Consider the following 17,340-nt stretch of genomic DNA (forward strand, 5'->3'; position numbering starts at 1 on the left):
AAATTACGTTGACGGCATCGCGAATGCGGTTCTGTTTTTCAGGATGAATAAACCGGACACACCAGGAGCTCTTTATGCGCTCTGGTTTGACGTTTCACCTGCCCACAAAAGTTCACATCAGCTGGCAGCGCATTAAGCAAGCGCTATAAATGACGCAAGACATCATGCGCCAATGGTAAGGAGGCACGGCGAATGACCCAGGGGCGTAACATTGCTCCAGAGAGAGGCGCCTTTGTCTGTTAAACACAGAACCGCTTCCATTCTCCGGTTGACTCGTGCTAGTCTATATTTAGTCCCTGTCAACTCTAAAGCCAGTCTGTGATATTATTAGAATCAGGGCATATGAGCGCAAAGTGCTCGGATCACATGCTATGCATGTTAAATATGTGTTTCACAGCCAGGGCAAACCAATCAAGTGCATACCAGGAATCATTCTCGTACTGATGAGCATGCGTAAAGTTTTAAGGCACACTTAAAACACCGTTTGATGTGCAAAGGATCATATATAATGACATATCATGATAGAGTTGTATGTATAGTTATTTGATGAAGTTCATGATTTTATCCAACAGTATCATCATTTTGTAATAATACAGACAGGGCCTGCTTTGGCCTACAGAGTGGCGCTACAATCTGTGGCGCTCCACCTTTGTTTTTAATGTGGATCCTTAGAATCTTAACCTGTGTCTTAAAAAAATTCCTTCTTTGAGCTGATGTGTTGTGATCTGGAGCCCTGAACACTAACAACATGTGTAACATTAACCCTGTTTTAAGCATGGTAACTAGGTGTGACACATCCTTTAATATTTTTCTTTATCTCAATGGTGTGACTTTTGTTTCATTTGTGCATTTGTTTCATTTTACTGTGCATGCAAAACTGTCGCACTTATCTGTAAATGTCTATAAATAGTGATTTTAAAAAAATTTGCTGGATGCATTCTTCATACCTCTTAAACCACAAACAATTAAAAATGGTCTAAGAATAGAGCCCTAATGTTGCTATAAATACTCACCACGGGAGAGGTGTGGCAAGGAATGCTTGGAATGTATAAGGAGCTGATGAGGAGTAACAACTGGAAGAACTAGCCATGCCATGCCTGAATTCAGATCAGCAGCCAAACTACACCTCAAAACTTTTCAAGAATTTCAGCTTTACCCATTTTGCTTTTGGGCCTGACTGCTCCAGTTCTTTCTAATTATCTTAGATTCCGAGACACATATGGCTTTCTAGCCAACAGCCTGCACTGTGGGCCACAAATGGATTTCTTATACTTAATTACATCAAAGAGTCATTCAAATGATAGTGTAACAGTGAATTTAATAACTTGTATTTTGCCACCAATAGGTAAAGATGTGTTGTTTTTTTATTGTTTGTTTGGTACAGTAGTTGCCTGCTTGGAGAATGACAGTTTTTATCAAACACAATGATGTTCTGATAGATTGTTTGATTCCAGGCCCAGGAGCTTGGTTGAAGCCCCTCAGTGAAGACATATCTCTCAATGGAACATTTCACATCAGTTTTTCCAGTAACTAGAGTATGTACTCAGAATTTGCATGTGCTATCTAAATTCAGAGTATCCTAACTTTGAAGCAACATTTGGTAAATAGTATTTGCATATTTCATTTTAATCACAGGTCTGGTGGCAGTGCTTTTTGCAAATATGTTTTTATAGGTACGCTAATTCATCGTAATAACCACACAACCTGAATCATAAAAAGTGCTTTTTTTTATGTAGACATGGCTTTGACTTTTTCCATCATTACAGTGTTCTTCTAAACTACAGCCTGTACCTTTCACAGGGCTGACTGTATGTGTTATTATCAAACAGAGAAAATTTACCTCACAGTTTCCTCTGAAAAAAGCAAATAGGAGTTATCTGATGTTGTATTACACTATTACTTTGTGCATCACACCATAACCTTGTGACTACGCAGAGGAAGTGAGTAGCGTTGCATCACCTGATTGAAAGGAATTGTGCTTTTGTTATCAAAAATCAGCAACCTTCTCTTCTTCAGTGAAACAATATATACTGGGAAGAGAAAAATTAATTCTGTTCTTTATTCCTTATGTTGACTGAATGTATCACAAAACCACTGGAAAGATTAGCACGTGAAACAATATGTACATCAATTTTCTACCTCAAAGTGAGGACTTTGAACATGTTATTTTACATATCTAACTATCTGTTATTTTAAATGTCTAAAATGCAAATGTGTGTATGTATCTTTTTGTTTTGTGTCAGTGTCCCACAATATGACGAAATAATGACCTGTTGTCATACATCAGCAATTCTTCTTGGTTAAAAAGTTGGTTAAGGAAGTTCTGTATCGTATGTAAACATGCATGCACATAAAGGGACAAACACACACTTTGACTACTGTTGGCCATTCACAGAAATGGTTCTTAATGTTTGTTAAAGTTTGTTAAAAACACTGGTTTCTATGGTCCTTTTTGGCCTTAGTGGTGAGTGACATGTCTGAAACAAGTCAGGTGAGTATGGTAACTAAGACGTTATTGGCGTAACCAGGGAAGTGGTGACAGAAACTCAGCTGTCATTCACACACTGTCTCATGATCTGAGTCACAAAACCTGAGTGGTCTATAAAAACTGAGAGCTGTTTGATATCATGGTTTAGTTATCATGTGTTTATGTTGAAGTCAGCAAAATGTATAGAACACTCAAATACCAATTGTCACATAACGTCCAACCAAGAATTTACCTTTATGCACATGTCATGGATTTATGTATTAATTTTAATATTTGTCAATTGTAAAAAAAAAAAATGTAATGAAGAAAATATCAGAAGTCTTCATTTTCTGATTTTCAGTTTTTATTTAGTTTTGTAAAATAGAGTTATGCTTAGAAATGAATATAAATAATATACAAATATACAATCAGAAGTACAGATATACAATTTGTTTTAGTAAACAGGACTGCCATTCTGATTCATATCTTTCAGGTTTTGGCATATTATATTATATTATATTATATTATATTATATTGAGTCTAACATGGCTTATAGTTCCAATGTTGTCGAATCATGCTACTTTATCCAAATAAGTGTTTGATTCTCAGTAAGATCCTTTACACCATAGGTGGCCATATCCAGTCCTGCAGGGCCAAAGTTCTGCTGGTTTTCTTGTCAATTCCAAATGATCTCTGGCTGGAGAGTGAACACACTTGTTTTCCAGGTAAAATCAGAATGTAATTTACAGTCAAAAACAAAAAGCAGCAGGAGTTTGGCCGTCCAGAACTGAATTTGGGTACCTATGGGCCAGAGACATCCTGTTTTATCAAAAGATTAATCCAGTGTTTTTGCATTATGATGTCATTGCGCTCAGGGACCTAAACCAATGACAATGTCCAGCTGTGGCCTTAAGAGCAGATGTGATACAAAAACACGACCACACCGAAGTTCTCAAGAGAGTTTGCAGGAAAAGTTGCGAATAGCTTGACACAGACTACTCTGTGAGCCATGGCTAAATGTCTTTTGGCTGTATATGTTCGCTCCTCATCCAAATCAGTATGTCAGCATTGTGAGAAAATCAACATGGACAGCAGACTTAATAATTCCACAGACAGCTTATATCACTACAAAGGTGCCATTTTCTCAAATTCAGTCCACCACAGAGCTTCCAAGATTAGCTGTGGCTGTGGAGTTTTCATTATACAGCAGAAAATCCTCAGCTTCCCTCTGTCAAACTCTGGTGCTTGCCGAGCAATTTATGGAGATTTGCGATCACTTGATTTCTTCCAAAAGATAAAACACTTGGATTTCAGACTTTGATAAGATCTGAGGCAGATGCCAAGAGAGCATTGTAGATGTCGGACCTGAGGAACCTGGGGTAGGAATCCTTCTCCATAAGTCCATACACAATCTTCTGAGCTTCGTCAAAACAAACCCGAGTGGGGGCCTTCACGTTCTCTTTAATGAGTTCTCTGGTCCTATGGTCAATGTTGATCTGAAGAGTAAAGACAGGAAATGATCAAACACAATGAACAGGATGGATTTATTCATTTTTCAGTCAAACCAAAACAGTGACAGTGACCTTTACTGAGAGTGACAGAAAATTAAACACACACAAACTATAATTTACACCTCCGTACCTCTTTTGGAGCTTCCACTTGAATGTAGCGCTCAAAAATCTTCTTGGCTCGAGAATTCATCCTTGAGGTACTCTTGATTTTTTTGTAGTCTTCACATATCAGCCAGAATTCAATGTTCTCATCACTGAACTCTGACTTCAGGAAGGCTTGGAATGTTGCCATACCATCTGTAAGCACAAAAGACAAACGGAAAAATGTTTAAAAAAAAAACCTGTAATGTGGCTTTAGGGCTTTAGGATAGCATCAGGTTACTTGTGTAACAATCCTTCATTCATGGCTCCATTTTTTGTGTTAGGTTCTGCACCACTAACAATTTTCACTGCAAACATGTTTCTCTTATCGAAAGTTGATCACATATGCAGTGAACTCTTATCACTAAGGGGATGGCATTTGCATTGCTTAGGTCTTATTTGCATGTGTTTCAGGAGATGTTTGTATGTGTCCAGCTAAGATGGTAATGTTCTCCACCCTGAACAGATGTTAACACATCATGAGCTAATACTTTTACATGCCCATTGTAATACATAATAATTATTATGACTATCATGTTTAATTGAACAAACAGGCAAATCAATAAAAAGTGAAATGTCTACATAAAGATAATTTAGCTGTGCACAGTGATCACCACATATATAAACAAACAAACAAACAAACAACCCCAATTAAAAAAGAAAAAAAGGAAGTATTTATTTATTTACTTGACCGATATGATGTGCAATGTGAAATAAGCAGATCTGCTACCATCACATGTCAGAACCAGTTAGAGATTCTGATATAATATGATTATGTCAATGATGCATGACTAACCCAGTCACAGAGTATATGTATAGCAGTTTATAAAATCATTTTAGACGCCTCTGCAGATACATTAAAAGTAACAACTTAGGAAACTTGTCCTATGAGTTAGACTGTGGTGACTCATAGAGTGACAGACTGGTGTTATTTCTAGAACTTCCTGAATTAAACTATTCACCTTTGTTAGTAATGATTGTTAGCTTTCCGATACTCTAGCCCACCACGTTTCTCACCACTTCTGACCTTCTTTGGTCTCCTGACAAGAAGTAGCAGTTCAAATCACTAATCTAGGCTTCCTCTACGTAAATCCCAACATTAACCCTCATAGGAGAAATACTGAAACTGATGTCAGATAAGTGTAGAGGAACAACTTTGACTGTGTCCCCTTTCTGCATTTAATAGTGGTGGTCACGCAGTGATCATCCACAAACAGTACTTGACAATTTTAAATTGTTACAGAATGAGTGAGTTTTACAAAATTCAGCCGTGTTAGATCAGGTGTTAGATTACGCCCACTGGCTCTGACAGATCATGGTGAGAGCTTGAGTTAGTTCATGGCCCACATGACACCAGCCACAGAGAAATGAATGAATAACTTTATCTGTAAACAATTAATTAAATAGATCTCAGAAATAAAACACCTAGGAATAAATAATTCTACCTTATTCAGTCATTCCTAACATATATGCATACATACATACATACATACATACATATATATGTATGTATGTATGTATGTATGTATGTATGTATGTATTAATTTAAATTTGACTGACATTATTACAATTCCTCCGTCATAGTCCACAAGACAACAAAACTCATCTTCGAGAAAAATGTTTCTCAATTCTTGTCTTGGATATGTACAGTCAACACAATACAAATTTTTAATTGAAATTTGCAGTTTTCAACTAATTTTCCTCCTTCTTTGATAGATGAAGCGGATGTGTTAGTAAATATGTGGTGGAAATCTGTGGTGGGAAACCGTTGTAGAAACTGTGTACTGGGCAAACATATAATTATTGAAATTCAACTTACACTTCGATCTGAGCAGGTTTTCCAGAGACTGGGCCCACAGGAGAGTCTCCCCAGGGTGTAGTCTGTATGCAGGAGAGGGAAATCAGTATAAATACAATGTTCTCTCATGGTTTCAGTACGTATTCTCATTCAAAAATGAAACTGTACTCACTTGTCTGAAGCAGGAGCCTGAACAAATTTACAATGCAATTTCCATTTGAAGTCTTTTCTCCTGTAGAAGCAAAGAGGGGAAAAAATACATCAGTTCATGAGAAAGAAACTCATACTGGTCATAGGATTTTCTACTCATTAATCCAAAACATCTTGATTACTCCAGTGCTATCTTTGGGAAGCGTGATGGAACTCACTCGTTCTGGACAGGTTTGGTATCCTTGCTCATGGTCTTGAGCTCAACTGAAGCAGACGATACTCGGCTGGGCATTTTACAAAGACCTTTGATAGTCCTGCGGTTATGGGTCGGTTGAATCAGAACACGCTAGTGCAGTATGTGTGTGAGTGGCGGGCTCTGTGACGCGTCCTTTTATACTGTCACAGTAGGACGGCTACGTCATCAACCGTGTCTCTCCTAACCACACAAAAGAGGAAGTTTAGGGGTGACGCGAACTAGCTGAGACCAGCCTAATGTGTGGCGTCTCTCGCTCTCTCTCTCTCTCTCGTGCTCTCATTTGAAACCTGCCTATCTCATCTGTTGTTTAGATGCAGAGACGCAAATCTCTGAATGGAAACTTCAGAGACTGATAAGCAAATGCTGACCTATAGTTTTGAGGTTTGTCCTACTCTGCGCTCAGTCAAGTCTTTGTCTGTGTTGGCAAAAAGATCGTCTATTCTTAACCTCATAAAAGATACTTTGTAAAGGTGTCTAGTTGTGGCTCTGGGTTTTAGGTCATGTCCAACTGTCACTTCTATTAACCAACACAGGCTGACAGCTCTACTCTGCTGGTTAAGCCCATTTATTGGTACTGTGCTCATTTACAGTCAGATGCATTCGGCACAGTTTTAATGATCAGCACAGGGACTGAGTAGCAGTGAGTTTTGGTTTGATGGGGGAATTCTCAAGCACAGTCAGAAGACATGTGGTGGCATCTCCTGTGTTTCTAACATGCTGATCAGGGCTTCTAGGGACTTTTGGTTTTGTTCAAATAAACTTGCATACTTTCACAGTCTCTGATTAAACAGATTTCTGAAGTATTTTGTTCTAACTGTCAACAAAGAGTTGGAACAAAGAGTTAGAGTACTTCTCTCTGAAGTTGACTCTCTATGGCTGCGGTTAGTATGGTGTTACTCTTATCCTCTTGAATGATTCCCAGGAGAGATGTTGACCACTGGATTACAGCGTAGCACACAACAAATTAGCCAATGTTGAACTTACTCTCACTTGTCCAGGGCAGGACAATATAAATTATACAAGCACCTGTAGTTAAATGATCACGCGCAAATTTTCTGTGGATTTTTTCAACACAATGTTTTCGGTCTAAACTCTCAGCCAAAGTTCTGTTTAAGTTCCCATGAAAATCTCACCAAAGTAACCACTCTACCGAAAGGGCAGGTATTGCTCATACTAAAATGTGGAATTAAGTTGCTTACATCTCATGATGTTTATTCAGAGTGAGAACTGGTGCACAGATCTGTAGGGTCTGGGAATCATGGAAGGGAACTGCGTAGAGACTGGGGAATGTCTACTGAGTGTGTCACAGGATAGATCAGTACAAACGCCCACGCAGGTCAACGGTTTCACTTCTCTCTTCTGCTTCTCTCTGTGTCCTAGCCCATTAAGTCCCAGACAAAAAATCAAACTAGCGTGATGATTTGAGATATGTTTGGGAGATATGTATGTTTGATACGTTTGTGCACTGTACATGGTGATTTAAGAGTCTAGAATCTTCTGTAGGTGATCTAGTAGGTGTTTTGAAACTGTGTTGGGTGGATTACTGTATGCAACAATATAGACCAGTCCTATTTATTTTCTAAAGTGGGTTGTGCAGTATAAAAGTGTCAAACATGAAGGCAATTTTGAGTGTTTGGTCTGACCTGGTCTTACCTCTGAATGTTCACATCTCAGATACAGTTTTATGGCAGTGTATGACAGACCACACACCCTGAGGATTAACACACTGCTCCTCCCAGATAATGACCAAAAAGCATATCTTTAAATGAGTCAAGCACATTCAAACACACTCACTCACACACACACACACACACACACACACATGCATACACATACACATACACATACATACACACTGCACACACATACGCATGTACAGACACACACTCACACACAAACACATTTGCCTGCACACACACACACATGCACACTGCATACACACCTGTGCATGCACATACACACACACACACACACACACACACACAAACACACACGCACGCACATGCACACACATAAGCATGCATGCACAAGCACACCCATACACACGTAAATGGCATTAATATTTTGTAATGTCAAAAAAAAAACCCTAAACAAACAAACAAAAAAAAACATCATCCAAAGTGTTCAGGAGAATATATAATGAAAGAGCACAGTGGTTGGATTAACAGGAGCATGTGTGGAGGGAAACTAGAAACCAATCAGACCCCCCAGTTTCTCTCTCTCTCTTTTTCCTGAGGAAAGGCCTATGAACTCAAGACCAGCACTCACGAGGAGACAGAGTGAGGCCCATCTCCGTATGACTGCAGCCCTGCCCACTGGCATCCCCGTTACTCATTAGGCTTCAATTTAATGGGACCAAAATAGATCTGTTTTTCACATCATCCTGCAACAAACAAACAGAGCAGAGAAGAAAAACATTAGCTTTTCATGCCTTAGTGCAATTCTGCTGGTGCAAAAAAAAAAACAAAGAAAGCAAGACAGAAGAAAAGAAAGAAAGAAAGAAAGAAAAAGAAAGAAAGACAAACCCCCCAAACAAATGTCTTATGACTCTTTAAAAACCCATTAAAGTCCAGATAGTGTCCCAGACTTCATTTAGAGGCAGTGGTGTCTTTTTTGTGGTAAACTGAAGCTGGCCCAAAACTACAGAAGGTGGTTAGTGTTCAGCCATCTGACCACGATGTGTGTGTCAACTTTGTGTTGAGCGGTTGTCTTTCCTATGATTATCTCTATATTTAAGAACGAAAAAGAAACTAGAAACGGGTATTTTTCCTCCCTAAACGAGGCAAGCAGAAGTGCAGAGTTACAGACAGGAAGCAGCAACTGATCTTTTTATCTCAGGGCTTTGTGAGGGCCTTGTAAGTGTCAAAAGTGAGATGGTGTTTGGCACCGTGGGTTTACCTTATTGCATGTGGTACACTTGGTGCTCGATGTCACTTTCTACTTTTTACACCTTAGACTTGTTATGGTTTTAAGTTACATGCCAACTTCTGTTTTTCCATTTACAGTCCTTTCCCCATGTCATAATGTGTTGTCACTATCAAAATTGAACTTGATGATCTCGGTAAGGTGTGGGTGCTGTTTTCAGGGACAGGTGAATGACCTTGTGAAAGTCAACACTTGTGCAAAGTTCTGCTCCAACTCTAATGTAAGGCATCTGATTTTTCTGTTCAGGGGCTCAGCAGGACCTTGGTTTGCTCACTTAAATATGTCTTTATGAGTGTGAATCAAAAGCCTGGGTATCAGTGGACTGACTGGTTTTGTCTGGACCAGGTCAGTAGCTGACATAAACGCAGTACACTGAGAATGTGAGAGCAGAGAAAGAACAAGGTATTGTTCCATAAAACACGCCCTATAGTGGAAGAATGGAAAAAAAAGATGAAGGTGGCTAAAGACAACAATGGAAAATTTGTTTGACTTTCCATGTTTTGTTTTCTCATTGTGTTTTTGGCAGAGGTAGAATTTTCAAATGTGACATTTAGTTAAAAAAACAAACAGCCAATAATCAAGACAACATGATAATGTGACGCACACTCAGAAAATGGTACTAAACACACTTCCCCAATGGATGAAAACGTGCAGTGATGAGATGATAAGAAAGAACAGGAAGTTACTTTTGTCGTGCAGTACATGGTGGCACACGCAGACGCACGGACACACACACATGCACACACACACACACACACACAGAGAAATATGTACACAACCATATATATATTCACACGTGCACACACATGCGCATTCAGACGCACATGCAAATGTGTACAAACACACACACACACACACACACACACACACATACACAAACACATACATAACCGGCACTCCTTTCTGAGTTCTGATGAAAATCTCCTGAAGTATCATTAAGAAAAACATGAATTCACAACAGAGACCACAGAAGGTGAGAAAACCACAGCACATTTTACAGTCATTCACAAGTGCCACAGAAGTCTGCATGTTGTCGCCTGAGAACGGAACTCTTTAAGACGCCTTAAATGAGGTAGAAACAACAAACACAGACACTCTGCAGAAATTACTTATGAAGTCTTGGTTTTCCCCAGTAATGCGTTGACTTGCATGTCTAGCTGAAGTCCCCCAACAGGAAATAATGGATCTTAAAATCATAACCAGACAGGATGCTGTGAAATTACCTTTCACATACTGCAACACACTACAGTTTATGCTGAGTGGACTAGACACACAACAGTGTGATTCATAGAGTTCTGCTTTGCTGTGTCTGAACTACTGATACATTAACAGAATGTTCTGTGTGATAAGAGTATGTTTGCCGAGTGTCTGGTGATTAGCATCTTTTCTAGACATGCCCACACAGTATGCTACAAGTTCTTCATTTTTTTTTTCAAACAAAGGCCACATTTGGTTTCTGCAGTCACAGTTGGTACATCTCATTGTTTTGCGTTTATATTAGTTCTGTATGAGACTGATATGACTCTGGCTGGTCTGCATGTCGTTAACGTTGTTACGTAAGGTATGCAAAAATCCAGACACTCCCATGCGCAGTGACCTGTTTTCAGTCCACGCTGAGTCAGGTCAGGACCTTAGCTCATTCAATCACCCAGTGATCAGTTAATCACCCAGTGATTATTATCTGGTATAAATGCCACATTTATCATGTCTCACATCACCTCCACTCCCACTCCTCATACTCCTACTACTGCAATGATCTTTTACTAATCCTGTTCTCACTACTGTGTCCATATAACTACAGCATTACAACTATAGCCATGGTTCACACTGCTACCACTGTTTTACCTTACGAGGACAATGCAGACACAGAGGTTAGCGCATGCTCTGTACTTCAGCCAACGGTTCTCATTTTACTGCTTTTATTTCTGGTCTAATACTGCTTTCTACAATATTAACTATGAGTGACTGATAACACTGACTTCCTGTTGTAATACTGTTATTATTACTACAAGTAATGCAGTAATTACAGTTAAACCACCTTGGCTTAAATATGACAAATGTTCCGTCTCAGAAATATTATTATAAAGTTTGTTACCACTGATACTTTCCAGTAACTACCGATTATTAGCACTAGACTGTTTCTCACACTGAGGATTTGTGCACTTGTTCTTACTCCATTACTATGCCAGCATTTAACTGTGCAATGAATGTTAGAATCATTGTTACCAACAACAGCTCCTAAGATTTCTCAGGCTACCGTCATGACTAGTGCCTGTGAGGTTTTTGCTCAAACTTGTGGTAGAAACTGCATACAGCATTTTAATCAAAGGTCAAAGGCCTGACTGTTGTACTTTGTCACCACCTTGTGTTCACATTGGCAGTGCACAGGCCACATAATAAACAGGCAGACACTTTGGGCACGCCCAGATTCAGTTGCACTGTCTACGAAGACCATCATCCGGTACACTCATAAAGCACCTTGCGTACTTTTTGTTTGTTACCGCAGTTCTGACGAAGACCGGAAGTGTGAAGGATTTTCACTCATGCAGTTATTGACTGGTATTATGTGTATCGCTGATAAGTTTTCTTTCAAACCACAAGAAACATGTAATGCGAGAATAATGTCACTCTGTGTTTTTCAAGAGAGTTATTTATTTTTATAAACCAGGTCTGATTACAAGAATTTACCTCAGTACACGTCAGTGAGTAATGTAGTATAAGAGCACAAAGAGAAAATGAAAAATCAGCTTTTGTTTGCTTTTATCATATTCCATGAATACATTTTTGGATAAAACATAGATATTAAACAACTATTTTGCTACTGAGAGAAATACGTTCTTTCTGATACTTTCAGCAGTTTATATGCTATAGAAAACACGCAAATCTTATTTCAGAGATAAAAAAGAGAGAAAAAAACAGTGTCCCAATATAAATTTAACATTTAATCTTTTTTTTTTGTAAAGAAAAAAAAAAGTATACTTTCTGATCCTGCACCTCATTACAGAAGAAACATTGCCGAACCCATCTGAGTTCACAAAATGATTGAAATAAAAATGGAATAAAATGAAAATAAACAATGGCAATGGCAATAGCACATCAGAGGTTTTACATGCATTTCCCCCCTTGGATATACAGCAGATGTGACCTTACTGTCCAGCCTCAGATGATGAATTCAAGTTTTCAAGCACTGATTTCTCAGACAGCAGATCTGAGTAGTTAGTTGTATCTTATAGACAGTGGGAGAGCTGTGGAAGGTGATGCTCTGAAGTACACGACAAGTTTTAGACATTCCTTAGTAAAAAAAAACAACAACTAAAATTGTTAGTTTGTACAAGGTATTAAGTAGTCCATTCTAATTAGATATAATTAAAACCTGGATTCAACCAGCAAATTCCTAGGGTTTCATCACATAGACGACGACTGTTTTTATAAACTACCAGTGAAAGAAAACACACAGAGGTTGAGTGACGTCATGTTTTGTCAGCAAATGAGGTTGATTTGGTTAGAAAATCAATTTAAATTTATCCGAGAAAAAAAAAAACAACCTCTCTCTCTCCCTCTCTCTCTCTCACTCTCAATAGTATATTTTTCAAATTTTCATGTGCTATGTATTGGTTATGCAACAATTAAAAGTGACAAACAGTGCATTCAAAAACGCAAGTTCAAAAGTGACATTTGTTAGATATATCATGAGATTTAGTGAGAATCTACTATTTTTCTAAATATGAAATCAACTTCTGGACTCCCAGCTGAACTGAGGAAAGAGAAGATGGTTATGGAAAAACATATACTGTACATTTGTCCATATCATCAATTATCAATCATTAAAAATATGTATAACTTCTCTCAAAGAAGCTCCATTACCTTTATTTACCTCATAAATAAATATTCTTTTCAACTTAATTTAAACATTGTCACTTTTTCTTAGTCAAATAACAGTTAGTAACTTCAAAATAAAACTTAAACAGAAAATGTTTCTGACCATGCTCTCTGTGAGAAAAATCAACTTTTCTCTGCTTTTTGTAAAATCGACTGATAGACCTCAGATTTCAGAAACCTGGGGTAGCAGTCTCTGGCCATTAGACTGTAAATAAGTTTCTGTGCGGTGTCAAAGGAGTTGAGACTCGGCTCTGAGATGTTCTTCGTTATGTTTGCTCTGGTTCCACAATCAATGTTGATCTGCAAACAAGAGATATTCATCATCAGCATTCAAACATAAACCCCTAATGTTACAATCATTATTCTGTACACACATATATCCTCTTTGTATGTAGATACCCATGTATTTTTTTATATGTCTAGATTATCAATTAGATAAAAAAGATGACTTCTTATTCATCATGTGATGGACTCTGACACTTTTCAAAACCATGTGTGACACGATTAAAATTGCACTCCAAGAAAAGCCCATAAAAATAGGGCACAAGGTACCTTGTTAATATTAAGGAATTCTCTGTATCAATTTTTCAGAGATGTTCCACCTGTATTTTGAATTACGCATTGCACTGTGGGAACAAGAACCCCCAGAACAAAAAATGCCAGAGGTAGGGCAGCCATCACACATGTTGGGCATTAAACTCTGTCAAAGTTTCATTCTGATGTTGGAGAAACCGCTCTCACACCTTTGTGGTAAAAATCTAGTTTTTTAAAAACACTGTTGCCTTTTATGCCCTCATGGATGGTCACTACAGGGTGACTCTCCAAAAACTGCACAGACTCATTGCAAGCAGCAGGATCTCTATGAGTGAGAACTATGAGAGGGTTGGACCGAAAAAAATCTTTTGTGACCAGACAGTATCTACAGAAATACTCACCAAAGCTAAAAATTTCTATAAACCCACCAATCATGTGGGTAAAGGATTAACAGAAGAGTCTGTGAATAGTACAGAGGATATACTGTAAATCTACAGAATTTTCCATTTTAGGGTTGAAGGAAATGTCCATAAACTTAACGGGAAAGGTACTGGTAATTTTCTGCCAGGACATTATCTGTTTCTCTTCGATTTTTTTCTTGCAGCGTGTCCATTTTGAAACCAAAGTTCAGAGTGTTTCCTTTTGTATAAAACTCAGAGGACGTGACCTTTCACTGCTTTTAAGTTATAGATCGGCAAAGACCTGTGGCTCTTATTTCTCTCTCCACATTTTTGGTGAAGGCTGTGTTATCATCAGTGTGAGTGTGAACTAAAGCAGACCGGTACGTGCAGTATGAGCAGTGGTGTTCAGTACGTGCAGTATGAGCAGTGGTGTTCAGTACGTGCAGTATGAGCAGTGGTGTTCAGTACGTGCAGTATGAGCAGTGGTGTTGAGAAGTCTCCGGTATGTGCAGTATCAGCTGTGGTGTTGAGTATGTGCAGTATGAGGAGTGGTGTTGAGAAGTCTCAGTGACTGACCTGTCTCGGTGCCTCCACCTGCACAAACTCTGTGTAGATTCTGTTGGCGGCGACAATCATCTCTGGAGTGCTCTTGATCTTTTTGTACTCCTCACAGGCCAGCCAAAAAAGGATGTTCTCCTCACTGAACTCCGACCTCAGGAACTCCTGAAACGCCAGCTGCCCTGCTGCACACAGACACCATCGCAACCAACGCACCATTAACACATACAGCCGCACGCTTTCGCAACATTTAGAAAACAAAAGGTCAGCTCATTTAAGGCACAAGTCACTGCCAGTAGAGGCTTACGTGTCACTTGTAAAGACTGAAAACGTGTGGGTTTGGACATCAAAAACTTCTGAACATATGAACAACAGGGCAGTGCTAAAACACGTTTTTGCTCAGAACCAGTGATCAGATCTTATCTTATAGAATCTGATAGTCAAAAGCAGCCAATATAATAAAAAGCCATTATTCTTGTACACTTCACAGTTTTGCAAAAACACTGAAAATACCAACATATGATGGCTGACTGCTGATAAAGTAAAAGTGATTATTTAGACTGACAGCTAGAGCTTTCAAAACCATGCTGACAAAAATTGGTGACAAAATAATTCCATAAACCCTTTCTGTTTTTAATAAAAACACCATGTTGTGTGTGTTTGGACCAAGATGAAAACAAACAAAAAACTCCACAAAAATCAAAGACAACAACAAAAAGAAAACGTGGTTTTAAAACCACATGTTTCTAAACATCACTTAGCAAACTGAGATCCCAATTTCCAAAAGTAAGTGAAAGTCAGTGTAAAACACTGTGTGTGTGATGGATACTGCAGCATAAAACATAGTGAATTCCTTACTTTTACAGCCCAACAGCTTGTCGATCGATTCGCTCCAAGCATCAGCATCCTCAAGAGGATCCTTAGAAAAGCAACAAAATCTACCCTTGAAAATAACATTGAGATCTTTCACTAGTGCAGGCGGCAGATGGAAACAATGCAACTGGATATATTTAAACACACACACACATATATATATATATATATATATATATATATATATATATATATATATATTTTCTACAGACTACTACAAACTTAATTTTGACTGTTAGTTTTTTGACGCACAGAAACATGAAATTTCACATGATCTGTTAAACTATTCATCCATCATCTGCACATCACAGATTACTTTAATTAATTGATCAGACAGTTAATGAATTGACATGAACTATCCAAGAACATGACTCGTGTAAAAATGCCAACCGCTGCATGGTTTACCAAAGACAACTCACTTTATTGCCATCTCTGTCAGTGGGCTCCTGGATATGCCACCAGCTCTAAGTGTGAGTGTGTTTGGGACTGTAGAGGATCTAAACTCGTCTCCTTCCAGGAGTGGAACAAATGGAAATGAACATGCAAAACTGTGTGTGTGTATGTGTGTGTGTGTGTGTGTGGGGGGGGGTTACCTCACAATAATGCAGGAGCAGGGGACACCCCTGCCCTGCACTGATTTAAATGTGATTTGTTCTGCATTTGGCCACAATGGGACCAATGAACACAAATAACAGGGAATGTCCAACATTGGCAATGACGTTACCGCCCTATTAAAAAACATTATAACAATAAAGATTATGAAATGAGAATACAAATATCAAATATTAAAGTAATACATATTGATGTACTAACAATATAGATTAATGTATGATATTAACATTGTTACATATATGATGTTAACATTGTTATTAACAAACACTGTTATAAGATCAGACATAATTTACAAATGAAAATAATATGAATCCGGGGGAGAGTGAAAACTGTGATGAGCAGTATTACAGAGAGATGAACATGACGGCCCACGAGCGGGTCATCATACAGGATGAGTGAATGAATCATTTAAGCGGTACAAAATTTGCGCATAGTACTACTTTACAAAAAACGAATGGCCAAGTCATCAATGTGAAACACCTAATGGACACTTTCAGACATAATTTTCAGACAAATTCCATAAAATGACAGCTGTGTAGCTCATGTAGTTGTTTTGTATCAGTGTATCATGTCATCTAAAGGCAAATATTTTGCAAAATAAAAACAAGACAAACCAAAAACAAAGAAAAGTATTTTGTTGGCTTCCTTGAGTGACATAGGCCTGTTTGAGTGACAGGCTTTTCTTGGCACATTATGAAGTTGTATTTAAATGACAGAGTAATTTTGAAATCAAGCAATGGAAAACTGACCATAAACAAATATGGCATGGCCAGACCAACCCCTGTCTCCTGGAATTTGCCTGCAGTTAAACATCCGTCCCATTTATATGCTTGGAAGAAAAAGCAGGCTAGTTCCATCACATTTTACTGTCAATTTTTCTTCAGCTCTGAAACGATCAAATGAGTCTAGAATTTATGACTGACTGAGAGAAAATCCATCATGATTTTGTTATTATGGATTTTTGAAGAATGAAATGTTTTTAGAACGTTGTTATACATGGATTTCACATGGTGACTTTCAAAGCACATCTTCCTCTTCTTCTTCTTCTTCTTCATTTTTTCACAGTTTTAATCATATCAGAATCAGATTGATGAGACCAACTTAATTGTTTTCTGTTTCTTAAACATGCTTAACTGTCTTCTTCAGCTGTTACGGTGTGTTAGATTGTAATTAAGCCAGGTGAGAGACTGCTCAAAGGGCACTTTTCAAGAACTGGTTTCAAGCCAACACAATTG

General features: G+C 38.2%; 2 protein-coding genes across 2 annotated transcripts; both read right to left on the reverse strand.

Annotated features, from left to right (window-relative positions):
* Positions 1–3,111: 3,111 nt before the first annotated feature.
* On the reverse strand, positions 3,112–6,359 carry LOC115812318 (regulator of G-protein signaling 21-like). Its single transcript, XM_030774801.1, has 4 exons — positions 6,286–6,359; positions 5,939–6,000; positions 4,109–4,275; positions 3,112–3,963 (listed from the first exon to the last, which is right to left on the reverse strand). Exons 1-4 carry the CDS (start codon positions 6,357–6,359, stop codon positions 3,778–3,780), a joined length of 489 nt encoding a protein of 162 aa, XP_030630661.1. The 3' UTR covers positions 3,112–3,777.
* Positions 6,360–13,250: 6,891 nt separating this feature from the next.
* On the reverse strand, positions 13,251–15,923 carry rgs1 (regulator of G protein signaling 1). Its single transcript, XM_030774802.1, has 4 exons — positions 15,913–15,923; positions 15,479–15,558; positions 14,639–14,805; positions 13,251–13,427 (listed from the first exon to the last, which is right to left on the reverse strand). Exons 1-4 carry the CDS (start codon positions 15,921–15,923, stop codon positions 13,251–13,253), a joined length of 435 nt encoding a protein of 144 aa, XP_030630662.1.
* Between the last annotated feature and the right edge of the window lie 1,417 nt (positions 15,924–17,340).

This window comes from Chanos chanos, chromosome 5 (assembly GCF_902362185.1).
Source record: "Chanos chanos chromosome 5, fChaCha1.1, whole genome shotgun sequence".
Classification (NCBI taxonomy): Eukaryota; Metazoa; Chordata; class Actinopteri; order Gonorynchiformes; family Chanidae; genus Chanos; species Chanos chanos.

Coding starts and splice junctions, on each gene's coding strand:
- rgs1 (XM_030774802.1), bottom strand. Junction 14,806..15,478: donor CAAGCTGTTGGGCTGTAAAA/GTAAGGAATTCA, acceptor GTCTGTGTGCAG/CAGGGCAGCTGGCGTTTCAG. Junction 13,428..14,638: donor AGGTGGAGGCACCGAGACAG/GTCAGTCACTGA, acceptor TCTTGTTTGCAG/ATCAACATTGATTGTGGAAC.
- LOC115812318 (XM_030774801.1), bottom strand. CDS start 6,359: ATGCCCAGCCGAGTATCGTCTGCTTCAGTTGAGCTCAAGACCATGAGC. Junction 4,276..5,938: donor AAACCTGCTCAGATCGAAGT/GTAAGTTGAATT, acceptor TTGTGCTTACAG/ATGGTATGGCAACATTCCAA. Junction 3,964..4,108: donor AAGTGGAAGCTCCAAAAGAG/GTACGGAGGTGT, acceptor TTTACTCTTCAG/ATCAACATTGACCATAGGAC.